General features: G+C 29.4%; 1 protein-coding gene across 1 annotated transcript in view; it reads right to left on the reverse strand.

Moving 5' to 3' along the window:
* timeout (circadian regulator timeout) overlaps positions 1 to 16195 on the reverse strand; it is a 247715-nt gene extending 231520 nt beyond the window's left edge. Inside the window, exons 1-13 of the mRNA XM_011501652.1 lie at positions 16008 to 16195; positions 15767 to 15920; positions 15512 to 15692; positions 15313 to 15444; positions 14504 to 14599; positions 14261 to 14424; positions 11747 to 11864; positions 7709 to 7968; positions 6905 to 7037; positions 6531 to 6685; positions 5420 to 5538; positions 4122 to 4293; positions 1721 to 1801 (exon numbers count right to left, since the gene is read on the reverse strand). Of these exons, the coding sequence (XP_011499954.1) occupies positions 1721 to 1801; positions 4122 to 4293; positions 5420 to 5538; positions 6531 to 6685; positions 6905 to 7037; positions 7709 to 7968; positions 11747 to 11864; positions 14261 to 14424; positions 14504 to 14599; positions 15313 to 15444; positions 15512 to 15692; positions 15767 to 15920; positions 16008 to 16128 (1886 nt within the window). The 5' untranslated portion in view covers positions 16129 to 16195. The remainder of the gene's footprint in view (positions 1 to 1720; positions 1802 to 4121; positions 4294 to 5419; positions 5539 to 6530; positions 6686 to 6904; positions 7038 to 7708; positions 7969 to 11746; positions 11865 to 14260; positions 14425 to 14503; positions 14600 to 15312; positions 15445 to 15511; positions 15693 to 15766; positions 15921 to 16007) is intronic.
* Between the last annotated feature and the right edge of the window lie 555 nt (positions 16196 to 16750).

The raw sequence follows: 16750 nt of genomic DNA on the forward strand, positions 1-16750 counted from the left end.
ATATTTACTCATGCGTCTGTCGTTTACACTCTTTATACATTTTAACCTCTTTCTTCTCCCTTTTTTTTCATACAAATTCTTAATAAACATAAAGAATCTAGTTATCTAATTTACATTAAACTATTCTAGTAATTTCTATTCTAGTAATAGTTATTTAATTAATAAATTTTAATAATTAATATCACCAAATTAATATTAAAATGGAAATATTAAAAGAAAGTAATGTTTTTTTTTAATCAATTTTAATTCATTCATTTTACGGAATATCCTATCAGAAAATTAACTCTTCAATACCTTTAAATTCTGTAAATATATTTCTGTAAATACACTATTAATTATAACATAAATTATATTATTTTTTGGTTTATAAATCTTTTCAATTGCTCAGTTGTTAAGATATCAATTATAGTATTTAAATGAATTTCAAGATTATAATTATATTTATGTTTAATAAAATTATAATGATTATCATAAAATATGGAAAATATTATAAATAATCATGCTATTTAATATTTAATGCATTGTGAATTTAAGTGTTGAATATAAATAATAAATTGTTAGCAAATTAAAACATTTCTAATGGTCCTATTTCAACATCTTCATTTAGAAATTAGTTGATTAATAATGTGAATAAATAATTTGTTAATAATAAATCTTAATATACATGTGACTTCACTAAACGTAATTGCACTATAATTATATGTAATAAATAAATTGTCTACACATTATTCATCTTCAAGCAATAAAATTAATTCAAATAATACGAGTTTATTTTGATTTGAATTAATACATATAATATATATATACATACACGTTACAAAAAGAAGAAAAATATATATACAAAATTTATCTGAAAAAGAAAAGTAACGAAAAAATCATTCTTATAATACATTTGTAAATATTCTTTTATATTAAATATCATAGAAAAAATAAAAAAAAATAACTTTATAATAAAATTAAAATTACATGAAACAACAATTTTTTAAATAGCTCAGTAAAGAGTACGATTATGATAATCTAAATAAATGTAAATAAATGTAAAATTTATACACTCCAGCAGTATAACGACATTTTTTTTTCATATTTTATAAAATTCAAGACAATGTAACATTATCTGGAATATTTATATCTTAAAATAAATCATTAAATATGTAATGAATTTTACAAATTGATTTCAATATACTGATTTCTATCAGCATACAAAGAATTGTTTTTAATTATCAGCATATTGTATATTTAAAGTTTTAAATATCTAAATATGTCATTTTTAAGTATGTAAGATTTTCAAATTTTACTTTACACAGTTTCTGCAATTTATTAATTTTTTTCTCTAAATAATAAAATTTCAATTAGATCTATTATACTGTTTTTACTAAACTATTTTTTTTTATACCAAGTTTTGTTTATTACTTTTTTACTATTTATACTAAAAAATAGATATCGGTATTATTATGTATTCAAAGTAACTTTGTAATATGTATAAATTGTTTTCATAGATAATAGATTAAATTTAGAGAGAAATAAGATTTATATTCAGATAATAATTATTTGTAAATATCGATTATTCGACAATTTAGATTGTAAAAATACGTGAATTATAAATTTTTCAATTAACTTGTGAGAAAAATTTTTTCTAAAAAAGCTCTTTTTCAAGTTCATATTAACTGGATTGTGCAAAATTCTCAATTATCTATATAAGTACTAAAAAACATATCCTTACCTTGCTGAGCGCAAAAGTCCGATTGCGTGTTCGTGATTATTGTTTCGTAATAACTTCTGAATTCTTTTCATCGCATCGCTCCTTAAACATAACAAAATAGATTAATTCGATATTTTGTCTGAGAACAAAAGACGATAATTGCCATATTATTTTGAATTATAATAAACGATTTATGAAAATCAATGCTTCAGTATATTAAATTATAAAAAAAAAATCATTTTAAAGGTCTTAGTTAGATCGAAAATTGAGAATTATTTTACACTGAAAACTAAATTTAATTTAAATGTAGCGTGTTAATTACGATAAAGTTTAAATTAGAATCTAGAACCGGTGTTTCAATAATTCTATTTGAAACTTTAAATGAATTTGTAGAAGATATTTTACACAAAGATTCGTTTGTCATTATTATATTACAACTGCATTAGAGGAATAATTACTCTTCATTTCATTTCTTAGAAATAAAAAATGTTTTCAGGTTAATTAATAATAATATTATTAAATAAAAGTACATTTATATTTACTATAAATAATGATGAAAAGAAAAATAAATATTATAATGCTGTAAATCTGTAACGAAATCTAACATGTAATTACTATCATTTATAAGTCAATAATAATAAACAGAAGTTTTTGATAAAAATATTTTATAAATATCAAGATTTGCTTATCTAAAAGCTACTAAATGGTAAAATATTCGAAAATTTTCATTAAATAAATAAATATACATACATGAATTTAATATTGTTAAATACTAGAGAGTAAATCATTTTTAAATACTACTTTATATAAAAATATTAAGACTTGTAATTTGTAATAATATTACAAGAATATATTCAACTAGAGAACATATTTTAACTATTATATTTTAAAACTGAATTTATTATAATTTAATCTACGTCTACATCTAAGTCGACGAAACATTGATTAAGAACTCTGAATAAAAATGTAAATTACAATCTTACGGAAATTTCATGTAACTTTGATCATGTGCCAAGATATAAGAATCCATAAGTTGAGATCTACTAACTGTAAGGATATTATAGAAAACCGATTAAATTAATTATATTAAAACAGAGGATAAAAATCCACATAGAACTAATTATAGTATTTGCGATTTGGTAAGGCTATCTACTTTAGGCATTATTCGTCTTGTTATTCGTTAATTTCTCTAGAACGTAAAAAGAGTCGAAACCTTTTAAAACTTATAAATTTTTAGTTAACAGCCAACACTATAGGACATTGTGACAGTATGTAAGTGAATGTAACATTACTATCATCATATATTCATACAAGTCAAAAAACTAAAATTCAATCAGATAGTTTATTTTCTGACAATAATTATCTTCAAATTCTACGGCATTACATCAACGTAATAAGGACATTTCAAACTTAATGATTATAAATAAAGTACAAAGCCAATTTTCAAGCGATGACATTCTTAATCTTGTAGCAGCAAGAGTAATCTCCGTGTCCATTAATAAACGATCGATAAACTCGTCTATAAATAATGACATTAGTGCACAGTGCAACTTGCCGATCGTTACACCTCTACAGACATGTATATATGTGCAAGCTCTGAAGAGAGTTAAGAGCCCTTTGGCAACCACGAAATTTCGTTGAAAATGCAAGATAGGAGGGAAAGGCGAGCAATTATTGAAAGTAAACACATATACTTGCGGAGCTCGACGTTTCTCTTACTCGGATGGCTTGAAGCACGTAAGTTGAATACTTTTTTCATTGGACCGCCTCTGGCCGTTGCTGCAGACGCTTTCGACTTACTCGTTCGCTACCTCACTCACACAATCACAAATTACGCGCGCGCGCGCATTTAGTGATCTAACACTTTCTTTCAAGGAACAAGAAGCACAGAAGTAGCGAGTATTATATTGAGAGTCGCTCAATCCAAATGCCGACGTACGTGAACTTTAAAAAGCGCATAAAATATATGCTCTATGTGCCAAGAAAAATGTTTTTATAAGTCGAAGAACGTTCTATTATAGATAAATATCATAAAAAGCTTCATGCTATGATTTTTCTTACTAGTTTTTAAATGATAGAAAAAATCAAAAAAAAAGTCAAAAAAAAAAATCAAAAATACAGGACAACTAAATATGAAATTTTCCGTAAAAGTAACAAGTACTATAAAGAATATTCATAAATTATTCCATTTGTAATCGAACATTTGCAAATAGATATTTGCTGAGTACCAAGTAAATGTCAAATTATAATACTTGATGAAATTTAAACCACTATCTTTGCTTTTTTTCCACTTTTTTTAAACGATATAAGTATACGACGACAATCCTTCCTTGAACATTACATTTACATATCTCAAAATTAACATAATATTAACATTTGCGCCGCAAAAAAAAAACCGAATAAAAAGAGAAAAGTTGCTTACTTTTGCTCATCTATAGGAGTGGCTATTGTGGCGTCGAATGGAATTACTTCCGGTATCGCATTCTGCTGCATAACGGCCGACACTTCCGGTCCCACAACGTCCCATCGATCTTCCCAACTCGGCGGCGGTCCAACAGCTGCCGTCGACGGACCGCTGCTCCTCGGTTTCGCTTCTGGGAGCATACAAAATTTCACTTTTTCCTATTGTATTTAGTAAATATTTCTTATTTTGATATTTAACGACATTGTGTGGATCGTCTACTACATCAATAAAGCTCTTTTAAAGGAAGCAATCAAAATTCATCCAAGTTTACATTTTTGTTAAATGCTTCGGCAATGAAATGTGAATTCGCCTTCAATGTAAACTATTCATTCTCTTGTAATTTGCATGAGCATTTATTGTATTGTGTTTGACTTTTATTTCATGAAAGTATAAATATTTCAAATATTATATACACATCAAAATTAAATTAATCAATTACGTTAGTTTTTTTTTTTTTTTTTTTTAAGGAATACCAATATTATGAATAATTATGTGTTAAATATGTCATCTATAAATTTTATAAAAAACAATAAAAGAAAAAACTGTTTAATGTCTCTTGAGCATTTCAATTGATAAAATAATTTAGTGGCTAGTTTATATTTGAATACACAGCACAGCTAAATGAAAATATATTAATTGGATGCACATTATATTGAGCTGAATCCATGCAAGTCCAAAAGCTCATTCGAATTTGACAAACTATCAAACTCATAAGCTTGTAGAAGCTTTTGAGTTTGAATAAATATCAAGTTTTGAAAAGTTTTAATTTGTTAAATTGTAAAAGATATTATATTTTCAAACTAAGAATTTTTATGTCCAATTAATTGTGAAATGAAATATTTTCGCTATTATAGACAATTATTTATATTGGCCGTATAAGTTGCAGTATTCGCTATAAATAAAGTAATCAAATAAATTTATATTTGATTTTATATATTATGTTTGAATTTGTCCTATTGAAGACATTTATTATACTTGAAAATACTATTATAGAAAACTAGAAAGTTCCATGAAATCACATACGTATGTCTACCAACTTGGAAGTTCGCTCGAGCCTAAAATACCGGATGAAGCTCGCAAGCTCGTGGCAGGTCATATGATCGTACGAATTTATTCCTTGACACGAGCAGGCTTAAAGTCGAACGCAAGTGAAAGAGTCAAACCTCTTCATACCCATCTCTAATGCTCCAGAACGCCGCATATTAAAGATTGACAAAAGAAAAAAACGAACTTACAAGTAAAAATTAAATACTTACTTTTTTTTGGCTGTTTACGTTTGATTTTCTGCACAATAAGGTGCTGTTGTTTATCACAATAGTTTTTTAACATCTTCAAAAAAATGTGTACAGTTGTGACCAAATCCACCAGATAATCTCTGTAATTCATAAAACAAGGTTCCGTAGCTTGTAGGATAAGAGGCCAGCAATAAAAGATAAACTGTCCAATAGTTTTTGTTAAATTAATCATAGATAAATCTATTTATTTATTAGATATAGTCCGGTAAATACATCAAAACACATCTTTTACAACAAAAAAATAATAATAATAATAATAAATAAATAAAAAACTATGCATTGCGGAAAAGTTTGGAGAAAGAGAAAGAGCGAAGAGGGAAAAGAAGAGAGAGAGAAAGAGAGAGAAAGAAAAACTTCCTCGCATTTCGTTTCATGTTTTCCAATGTCGACCGGAAGCTCGACATAGGAGTTGTTTATTCCGTCGGGCAACGGAGGAAAAAGCTAAAACGTGGGAGAAAGAGACGAGAGAAAGGAAGAAAAAAAGACAAAATAAAAAAGGAAGAAACGAAAAATGCGAAAGTGAGTGGTTGTGTTGTACACTGGAAAAAAGAGAAGAGACGAACGATTGAACTTCGAAGTTGCCTCTCCAATGTGTTTGCGGTAGATAAACCTTTGGGCAAATAGCCGTTAGAAACTCTCCCTGTCTCTCTCTCTCTCTCTCTCTCTCTCTCTATCTCTCTCTATCTCTCTCTATCTCCCCCTCCCCCTGATCTATGCGTTATTCTGATATAGGAGTTATAAATACTCTTCAATCAGAATAGATACATAGAAACCTTTTAATCTTTGTATTTTTTCGAATCAACGAATTGTATAAAATAAAAGTGACGCGACTCTAAATTTCAATTAGGTACAATTGTGAAAAATAAACCCTAAAGTATCAAAGCATTGAGAATGGATTTAAAAAGTATTATATTAAAATAATATGAGATATGAAAATTACAAAACTTAAAATACTAATTGATATAATTATAAGATAACATTTTACAACTGTAAATAATTAAACAAATTTTTTAATAAAAACTTTCAATCAAGCTTTATTTGGGCATTCAATTGTAAACAGTGAGACATTTACCTTGACATTATCAGTTCATTGTAATTAAGTAACTGAGATAGTATCGTGTCCCGATATTCCGGTACGTAGAAGATATTGCCCATTATTACTCGACTCGAGTTCTTCACGCCAGAATCAGTCGACTTGTCCATTTCGATCAACGTATACAACAATTCCTAGTAAATTTGAATGAATTGCAAACATTAGCATATTATGATAATGTTACATAAATATTATAGTGCAAGAAATTTTTGGGAACGAAAAAATTCTTAAGATGAGACATTAAGTGAGAATATGATGAATATTTGATGTTAATATTGATTTTACGTCTTCATATTTTCTTTTAGATAATGTAAATTACTAAATTATAAAATAATATTAGAGTGTATGTTAACCTGATAAGCCTTCAAGGCTAAGTGTAGTCTCGTTGACCAAAATGTTACCTTCTTCTTTTCGATATTGATCATTTCATAGTTATGTTCTATTTGTCTTTGTACAATATAGAACACTTCGGTTGATATTGTTTCACTGTAAATGAAATTTTTTTTTATCATACATTAATACTCCATAATAGATGTTATATTGACTAATTCGATAGATTATAATCGCATCTACGGCTTTAAATGCAGAAAAGTCATGGAATGTTATAGCTACAAAATATGTATGAATTTTCCGCGTTTCGACAATTAATGTTCCTTTATATTAATGCACGCGAAAAAAAAATATTTTCAAATTCTTATAATCAATGAATTCAATGAAATAAAAAGAATTATCAGTGAGATTGACATATTTAGGAAAAAGAGAAAAAGACACTTAATAATGGATAATTTAATAGAGATGATCCGAATTATTCGAGACACGAACATAAAAAGTAAATGGCTACATAATCAGTATAGAATATAACGAGGGCATGCATCGGGAATAAAAAGAGTCGAAGCTAAAAGGCAGCAGCCTCGCTATTTATTTAGCGAACAATAAAAGAGAGAAGTCGCGCAAGCCAATAAAAGCGTTTCATGGGGCATCGGGCAAAAAATTCGACGATGCGTAAAACGAGTTTGGAAACTAAATCGTGTTCGGGGCGTGACTCCTCGAAAGGGAAGGACCGAGGACAATCGACTGGTGGCGGCAGCGCCGGCGACAGACGCGGCGATGGGGTGGGGGAGGCGAGCGATATCGAGATGGCCAAGAGAGGGACCTACCTCACGTATTTCACGCGGAACTTGTAATGGCGATTGAAGCTCATGAAGAAGTGCAGAGCCCAAAGGTAGTGGCTCGCGTCGACGGTCGCATAGTTGCCCCCGATGATGCAGGAGCGGGCGTAACTCATCACCGGGTTGTAGGCGCCGTTCAGGAATTCCACGCAGAACTCCTTGAGAAAGAGACGTACGCTGAGGGCGGACACGCGCTCGTCCCCGAAGCTCATGATCCCGCTGTTGTTCTTCCGCTTTTTCATCTTTTGCTGCGAGCAACAAACAGTCGTTGACTTTCGTTGAATGCACTCGTACTTGGGCCATTTCCCTAGCAATGAGGCTTCGCTATGTCGCCATTAAGAGCCCTACATTGCTTCGCCCTCGGCATTATTTGACTTACTTTGGTAACACCAAACTACTGTTCTACCCATTGCTATTTATTCGTCAAAATTCCTTCTAATAAATTATTTCCCCGACATTGTCTTCATAACCATTAACAAACAAAAATCATCGAAGAACAATTTGCAGCCAATGCATTGACAATGAAGTAAGAATCTCATATACAATTACCAAAACAATTCCTTTGAAGTTTTCATATATACTGCTACAGACAAGTCGTTACCACGTTTATTAAAAGTATTAAAATTTTCTTAAAATGAAAGGAATTGTAGGGCGGTGCGGTCCTGGTAGCCTAATGCGCTTTCACATCGACATTAAGATTGAAATAGATACACTTGTAAATGTAAATAAATATCAGTGAAATGCTATATATTATTTTATTTTTCAAAAATTGATAATTTTTGCAGTATAATGCATTATTTGTCAGATAGGCATACACGAAAACTGTCTGTATATAAAAATCATGAAAAATTAGATAAAGAATTAAAAAGTCTATAGAATTAACAATGTTTCTTTATGAAATCTTAATTCATTTGTGTAATTCTATGTAATATGTTAACAGAATAACATTATATTCTATTAAAATATCGAGTAAAAATTATATTGTGAACATTTTTTAATTTACAGTAAGATCTCAAAATTAATTATCAAGATACAATTGTAACATCGGATGTAAGTGTAAACTATATAAAACCAAGTATTCATGCGAAATTTAATGAAAATGTCATATAATACATTACACTAGACTACACTTTGACTTACTTTCACGGAAGCATAATTCTAATAAATATTATGTAGAATTCATTTTAAAATTAAAAGACCTTCGCATTCACATATTATTGCGACGATTCTTAAAAACTCGAATTTTAAGGAAAATCAAGCAAATAAAAATAAAATGTATGTATTACGCTAATTTTGCAATGTTCTTCCGATTTTCATAAACATTAAAAGAATGTATACAACTATTCGTAAATAATAATAAAAACATTATGCAATGGAATTACCAACATTTTTCATAAATATCATACGAAGAAATTTCACAGACGTTTTTATAATATTTAAAAAATTTTCTCATAACTGAGGGAACATTCTTATAAATACAATAGCTATTTTTATTACCTTTGAACATAAATTTCTTTATAACAATTATTATCTTTAATTTATTGATTATAATGTAAATTTATACTCTTGTAGTAAGAATATTTAGTACTTTTAATAATTTTTATCGTACAAAATTTAAGTATTCGATAATATGTTTATAAGAGTAATTGCTACAGAAATAAATAATCATGAAAAATTTAAGAAATTCAGCAAAATAAGAAATATTACTCTTTAGCGAGAGTTTCAATAGTGACAGCAAAATGGAATTCGTCCTGAATTTTTTATATTACGTACAAAAGAAATTAAAAAATTAGTGAATGAAACCATCACGGAATAAGGAATTTATAAAATTTCCTGCTTAATTTAACCGAAAGTCAATAAAATATAAATGTTTACTTTGTCAACCCCATATCGTTATTACGTAGGTTTTTTTACACACGTGAAATGAAAATTAATAATTAACGTGTGAACGGAGCTTTAAAAAGAGCTTTTCTTCCATGCACAGTGAGAGGAATGTTCTGACATTCGCGTGCTCGTATCTCATGAAATAGATTTGATTTAAATGTAACGACACAAGTTAAGCTATTTTTCGAAATAGAAAAATGCCTTACGGCCAATAATTTAAGCTAATAGGTTGCGGTATTATCGTTAACGTGAAAAATGCACGAGCTGTTAGTCTGATTTTAACGAAGAACCGTAATAACTCTCGAATGAAGCCATGCATCTACCAGCTGTTGGACGAAGAAAAAAAAAGCAGCCAATATCCGTACGAATGAGTCGCTGGCCAAAAGTCCAATTCGATTTCAATCTCGCGAGCAGACTTTCCCTCCTTCCGGTCTCGCGGGCATGCACCTGCGCACGCAGATAGTAACATTCGGGGAAAAAGAGCCGAACAAAACGTTAATATCTAGGCGAAGAGGAAATTCCGCGCCCCGGAACGAGAGAGACGAAAACGAGACGGCGAAAGGAAGTTTGACCTACTTCCGGGGATAGCGCTCGGTCCTGCACCCTGGAGCAAACGAATACCGGAAATGTGGTGGTGGTAATGATGACGGTGGTGGTACTGGTGACTGGTGGTACTAGTGGTGGTGGTGTGGTAAGGCCGATATAGCGAGCACTAATTACGCCGAGATAGCCCTAATTAACAGGCGTATATTCGTTAGGATTCGCGCGGCTAGCCCGTGGCCACGGCTAATTGATTTTTTCCTCTAAACAGTGAGTTCAAGAGTTGATGACGAGCTTTTAAGCAGTTTCCAAGGAGAAGCACTTGGTCCAATAGCGAGTAGCTCCGAGCGAGGGTGAGGGTGAAGTGGTAAGACCACAATTCTTCGATATTCGACGCTACTCACCTTGGCTTTCACCGCGACTTCTTTCGATAAGAGATAGTATTTTTTTTTTGAAATGGTTTTCCTTAAATTTCGATGTTCTGACTCTTTGGATCTCATATTTGCTAAGCACTCTCATGAAACCTATTACAATTAGCAGCGTTATTAATTATTATGGCAACAGGATGATTAGTTCAGTTGATTAATTTCTGATTAATTGATGAAAGCTGTATAATTGTAATGTAAATTTGAGATAAAAATCGTAATAACGAACGAGCCGTGTAAAAGCAAACAAAATGCAATTAAAAAAATATTCGAGTAATAAAAACATCGATTGTCTTTCCGTAATTAACTATTGAAACGACGATATTTATTATAAAGTATATTACAATGATTTCAATTTTATTTCTTTTGATATGCCGCTTCGATCTTAATATTGATGCATTCAACGAGAGAATTCTAAGTATTTTCCATCAATTTGTAAAATACATTTTTTTTTTTAATTATTACTTTAAGGAATCCATTTAAAATATTAAATTAATGCATAGAAATTCCACCAAAATAATACAAAAATTAAAAGAAAATTTCTATTATAAAAGAAAATTTAAATATTACGGTAATAATTCTTTTTATATATGGCTTCATTATTCTATGCAGTATCATATAATATATATTATAATTGTCTAGATAACTGTATAAGCTTACGCTCTAAATATACTCTATATCTAGAATTTACAAAATATAATATAATTTTTTATAATAATTCACTATGTCTAGAAAAATGAAAAATAAAAAAAATACAGCTAATAAGCTGCAACTCTAATGTATAATGCAAATAAGATAAAATTTTATTTTCCTATTTTAATGTTATTTGATTTAATGTTTTTGTATTTCAAAGTTTAAATGATTAAATACATTAAGAACAATAAATTAAGCCGAAGAAAGGTATAGTGCACTTCTGATAGTTTTCTTTTCGTAATTACAATGATTGATATCATAGAAATAACAGATAAAAGTTGTTGCAATCAACTAAATTATATTTAGTTATATATGTATATATATATATGAAGACTGTTTAATTTTTATTAAATATAAATAAAGAAATAATGTAATATATATATAAAAAATTAATTAAACAAATTAATTATAATATAAATTAATAAGGAATTATATACGCGGACAAATATTATATGTTAACACTTTAGACATTATAATTTCTTACCTTAGTGACACTAAAATTTAAATCTTCAATTTTTTGATAAGGTTTGTGGCAGAGCATTTCATTATCTCCAATGGCCTTCATGTTCTGAACAACGTAAGTACCTCCAAATCTGGAATGCCTGAAGTAATAAAATTGTTTATTCTTTACTTTATGTTAATTATTTGAAAGGAGAGAGTCCGTTCGAAGAATACTATATGAAATTATTGTCTTTTCATTTCCATCATTGTATATATTATATGTAATTAAGCTTTCAGAGCCAAAACAATGCGAATAAAGTGGAAACGAGTTGCGATAAAATTACGGCAATTAAATTTAGACTGTTTCACAATACGTACAAACTATAATAGCGAAGAGGGTAATGAAAGACATTAAGACTATTAAAACAACGGATGCGTTTTTAACCAAAAGACAAAATAAAAGATAAAAAGATTTCATACACCATTAACGATAAAAGTAACCGTAAATTTAAAGTTCACAACCTATGAGTTTGTATACGAATTTAATGATTTATGTATAAATAAAAATGTTATGGTTACGATTAGTTTGTTACACAATCGATTACAATATATAAAATTCTTATTTTCAAAAATGTCATTATTATTAACTTATTAGCTCATTCTATTACTCGTACAACAAATATTATAAAAACTGATTATAATAAAAAAAAAAAAATGGAACAATATCGAAACACTTGCTCAATACGCGTAACGCAATAAGCTAAATTCTCTTTACATAAAAAGTATCCAATTGTAAGTACATTTAGGTACAGAGCCAAGTACATTTATCGACAGATTTAAAATGAAATTATATCGTTGGAATGATTTATAAAATAAAATTCAAGAAATGAATGAATATGTGGAAATTAAAACTGCTAAATACTAATGAAATGATATATCAACAATAGCCTTTGACAATAATTAAAACAATGAATTCGTCATTGCAACATTATTAAATATTATTAAATAGAAGAAGTAGCTTCTTCCACCTAACCGTCGGCAAAAGCAACGAAAACAATAAAATATTCATTTATATCCATTAACATTAAAATTCAGGCCAAGAATAGTTGAAGCCCTCAACGGACGTAAAGAAAAAGCATTTTCTTTTTGGGAACATGAAAATAAAAGGGGGAAGAATAAAAGAAACGAGATATGTCGCGAAACCCGCGACCGACTTCCCAGTACAAGCAAGTGGATAATAGCATCATCCAATGAGCCACCAGTACCACTATTTCTACGATTTTTTATTCACGAAAACTGGGTCATATTCATTACATTTCCACGAGGGCACCGCAGGCGAGTGCAAAAAGACTCCTCGAGCTTCTTCCTCGCCTCGCCTTTTGAGCTTCTGCTCGCTGCGTATCCGCGCCGCCGAGCGAAAATCACATCCGTGGCTGTCTTGGAAGATCCAGAGCGCGAGAGTCGAATTGCAAATTACCCGATGGCAAATGCTTCACGCCCTCGTATACCGAGGATCGTACGTGTACGTGTACGTGTACGTGTACGGCTTTTTAATAGCACATCGGAATTTTTGTTTTATAGAAAGAGTTACACTGCCGGATAATACGAGCTTTATTAACGTTTTTAAATCATAGCTCCTGAAATTCTAAATAAAACCCCTTGCTCTTCCCTCTCTATAGCTATGAAATTACGTATTTGAATCTATTTATGTATTCGACTTTGTGCCGCTGGTATTGAGTGAACTACCATTATATTGCTCTCTTAAGATTCAAGTAATTCAATAAAAAAATAAGCCATTTCATGCTGTCCTATTAATTTTCTCTTTATATAAATAGTAACGAGGGACGATTTTGACGAGCTGAATACTAACGACGGTAATAATTTAATGATTTTGTTGAATGATTAATTTGTATTCGTTGGTAGCTTTAAAGTACCTGGTTATTTTCTTTAAAAAAAAAAAAATATATATATATATATATATATATATATAAAGATTGTATGTAATTAATATAAATATTAGTCCTTTTTATAATTTTACTGACCAAATTTTCATGACTAATTAACGTATAAATTATAAAATTATAATATTTAATATACTTGTATCGTCGAGCTATTTAATTAAATGTAAACCAATCAAAAGTTTCAGGCTACCACTTTTAGCATTATTAAGTGGCTCATTTAATTTCCATCGTATTTATTTTATATACATTTTGGTTTATTTTAAATGCACCAATTATAATTGCACTTCTCTATACATGTATGTACACGCATTTTTACATTTGTGAGAATGAGCATATGAGTGAGCAAGTGTTTGTTCCAATTTGTGCAAATATGTAGGTGGATGCGAGTACGTGAATGCTCTACTGTTGAATAAACAACATATCAAGTATATATGAACCGTTAACTAACGCGAATATTAATTACGAATCTTAGTTAAGAATACTTTATATTGATTTTTATAAAGCTGATAACTTTGTATTTAAATACAAAGCTTTTAAATATTATATATGCCTATACGCTGTACTAGCTAAAATTAATTTTAATATTATGAATATACCTAGATCCAGCATATTTTTTCATTTTCGATATTTTCTCAGATTTTTCCTTCTCTCGCATAATCGTAAGTCTATCTTCATCGTATTCTTTTTCAGCGGCACTTCGTTGCATTTCAGCCTTAGCAAGTTTGACAGGATTTTGACCTTGTAATAAAAATGATACGATCTAAGAAAAAATAAAAATGACAGCTTGCATTTAATAATAAATAATAATTAAAGAAATAATTTGTAGTAATGAATATTACTTCTAATATCTGCATGTGATATTGTTGCTCTACATTGGTACTGGCAATATAAACAAGTAGGTCAGAAATTCCAGAAGTGTGTAGTGCGAATAAAACCTGAGACAATAATATATCACTATGATTATTTAGTTGAATTTTTTAATTCCCAATCGTACATTCCTTATAAATATTCTAATTAATTTTGAGTGAGTAACGCTTTCTTATACGACTGAAATTTTAAATTACAACTAGCAGATTATTGTATTGGAAATATAAAAATAATATAAGGGAAATGTTAAAACTAAACATAGTCTCTGTTTGTTTAAATAAAAATTAAGACAATTTAAAATTGTTCTAAAAATCTCCACCTTGTCCAAGTAATGGAAGAAAGTTAGTTTCAAAAATAGTCTCTTTTTATACCTTTTGAAATCGTAGTCTTTGAATAAATTTCAAAAGTGATTGCATTCTCAATGGACTTTTCGAAAAATTGCTTCAAAACTTTAAAAGAAGGTAGATATTTTCAGGACCCTTTCATATGCATTCAAGATTGTTGGAGGCAAAACTATCGATAAAACAGAGTTCTAATTTATATGTAATCGTGAACTATTATAAATACTTCCAAAGGAAGAGAACGATATAATGCTTATTGAATAAGTATGCGAGGTACCTTAGCAATAAATTACTAATTCTAATTCAATTAATTCTGAAAAATCACAGTAAATTAAAAAATTCTATTATTCTTACTGTGATTCACAGTATTACCACCATGAATTGATTTGTATTGTTTTTATATTTCTCATTGCGCATTAATGTTTGTACTTCAAACTTACCTCATCATGAACAGTTGTGTCATTATCCATTCTTTTATCATAATCGCTAGGTGGTACCCTCAAAATATTCCTTATTAAAATAAGTATACGCTCTAGTATAGTACTATTTTCTTCCCCTCGCTCTGAACTTTCCTGTAATTAATTATTATTTACTGTATCAAGCTAATATCTCAATTACTCCTATGAATTAAAAACTTACAATACTTAGGACATTTTTTAACTTTTCATGCACAACCATCCAAACAGCATCATTAGCCATTGCTTTTTTATATTGCTGCAAGTGTGACAGTATCTGCAGGTAATAACTTCTGGTAATTTTCTCAGCTGGAAGTTCTTCATTATAAATCATTAATACAGGACTGGTTAAATTTATTAATAATCTGCAAAGCAAAGGCATGGTTTACACAGAAATTGCAGTTGATACGCCAGTTATCGATAAAGCTAGGTAAAATACCTTAAAAGTATATTCCAGAATTCAATTTTATCCGAATGTTCAACAAAAATTTTTAGTAAATCTTTTTGTAATATTTCTGACTGTCCAAGGTAACGACGAATGGAATGTGTATCGTCATCTCTTCTAAGGTACCTGATTAAATCCTTTATTACCTCTGTAAAAGATATTTGGAATATATATATATATATATGTACGCATACATATTATCATTGTGTAAATTCTTTAGTTAAATATATTTTACCTATACTGTTTTTATCCAAATAAACTTTATTTCCATCATTGTAACCAAGTGCATCGCAAGTTGCCGTTAATTCAGCTAGAATCGCACTAGGTATCTGAATATCTCCGGGTATCATTTTCATTCACAGCCGTTACCCAACAATTACTAATACAAAAACACAATCAATAAATTAAGGTAAAATTTTCAATTTAATCACAAATTAGATAAAAGTATTGTAATTTCAATTGACTATCGCATCGCTTAAAAAATTTACTGAATCTAGCTTGTGTAATATAATATGAAGCAACTAATCTTCAATAATCACTCATCAAAACACCAAGGCGAATGCTTAGACGACCTTATAAATTGAATGTCTCATTGACAAATAATTGTTGTTTAATCAAACGTGCATTTTATCTATCTGCAATAACTTTACAACAGAAACATAAACAAAATGTCAAAAAGTCTACTACACTAAATAATTGGCAAAATCCAATTCTTTATTCTAACAAGTGTCATTCAATAATACCAAGGTCCACACGAGAGGTTATGTTGAAAAATTGACTGACTCGATTATCTCATCCATACACAGATCCTATAAGTAGCCAGAACACTATTCAATTGGTTCCTTATGAAGAAAAATGTCCCATGCAAGTGTCAAAGGGAATACATTGGAAGAAAAGTAATCCTCGAATACATTGAAACATGCTGTCAGGCCGGGCGCACTGAACTTCTTGATTCTCAGAAAACGCGGGAGAGGCTAC

This window comes from Ceratosolen solmsi, unplaced genomic scaffold (genome assembly GCF_000503995.2).
Source record: "Ceratosolen solmsi marchali unplaced genomic scaffold, CerSol_1.0 scaffold28, whole genome shotgun sequence".
In the NCBI taxonomy this organism is placed as follows: domain Eukaryota; kingdom Metazoa; phylum Arthropoda; class Insecta; order Hymenoptera; family Agaonidae; genus Ceratosolen; species Ceratosolen solmsi.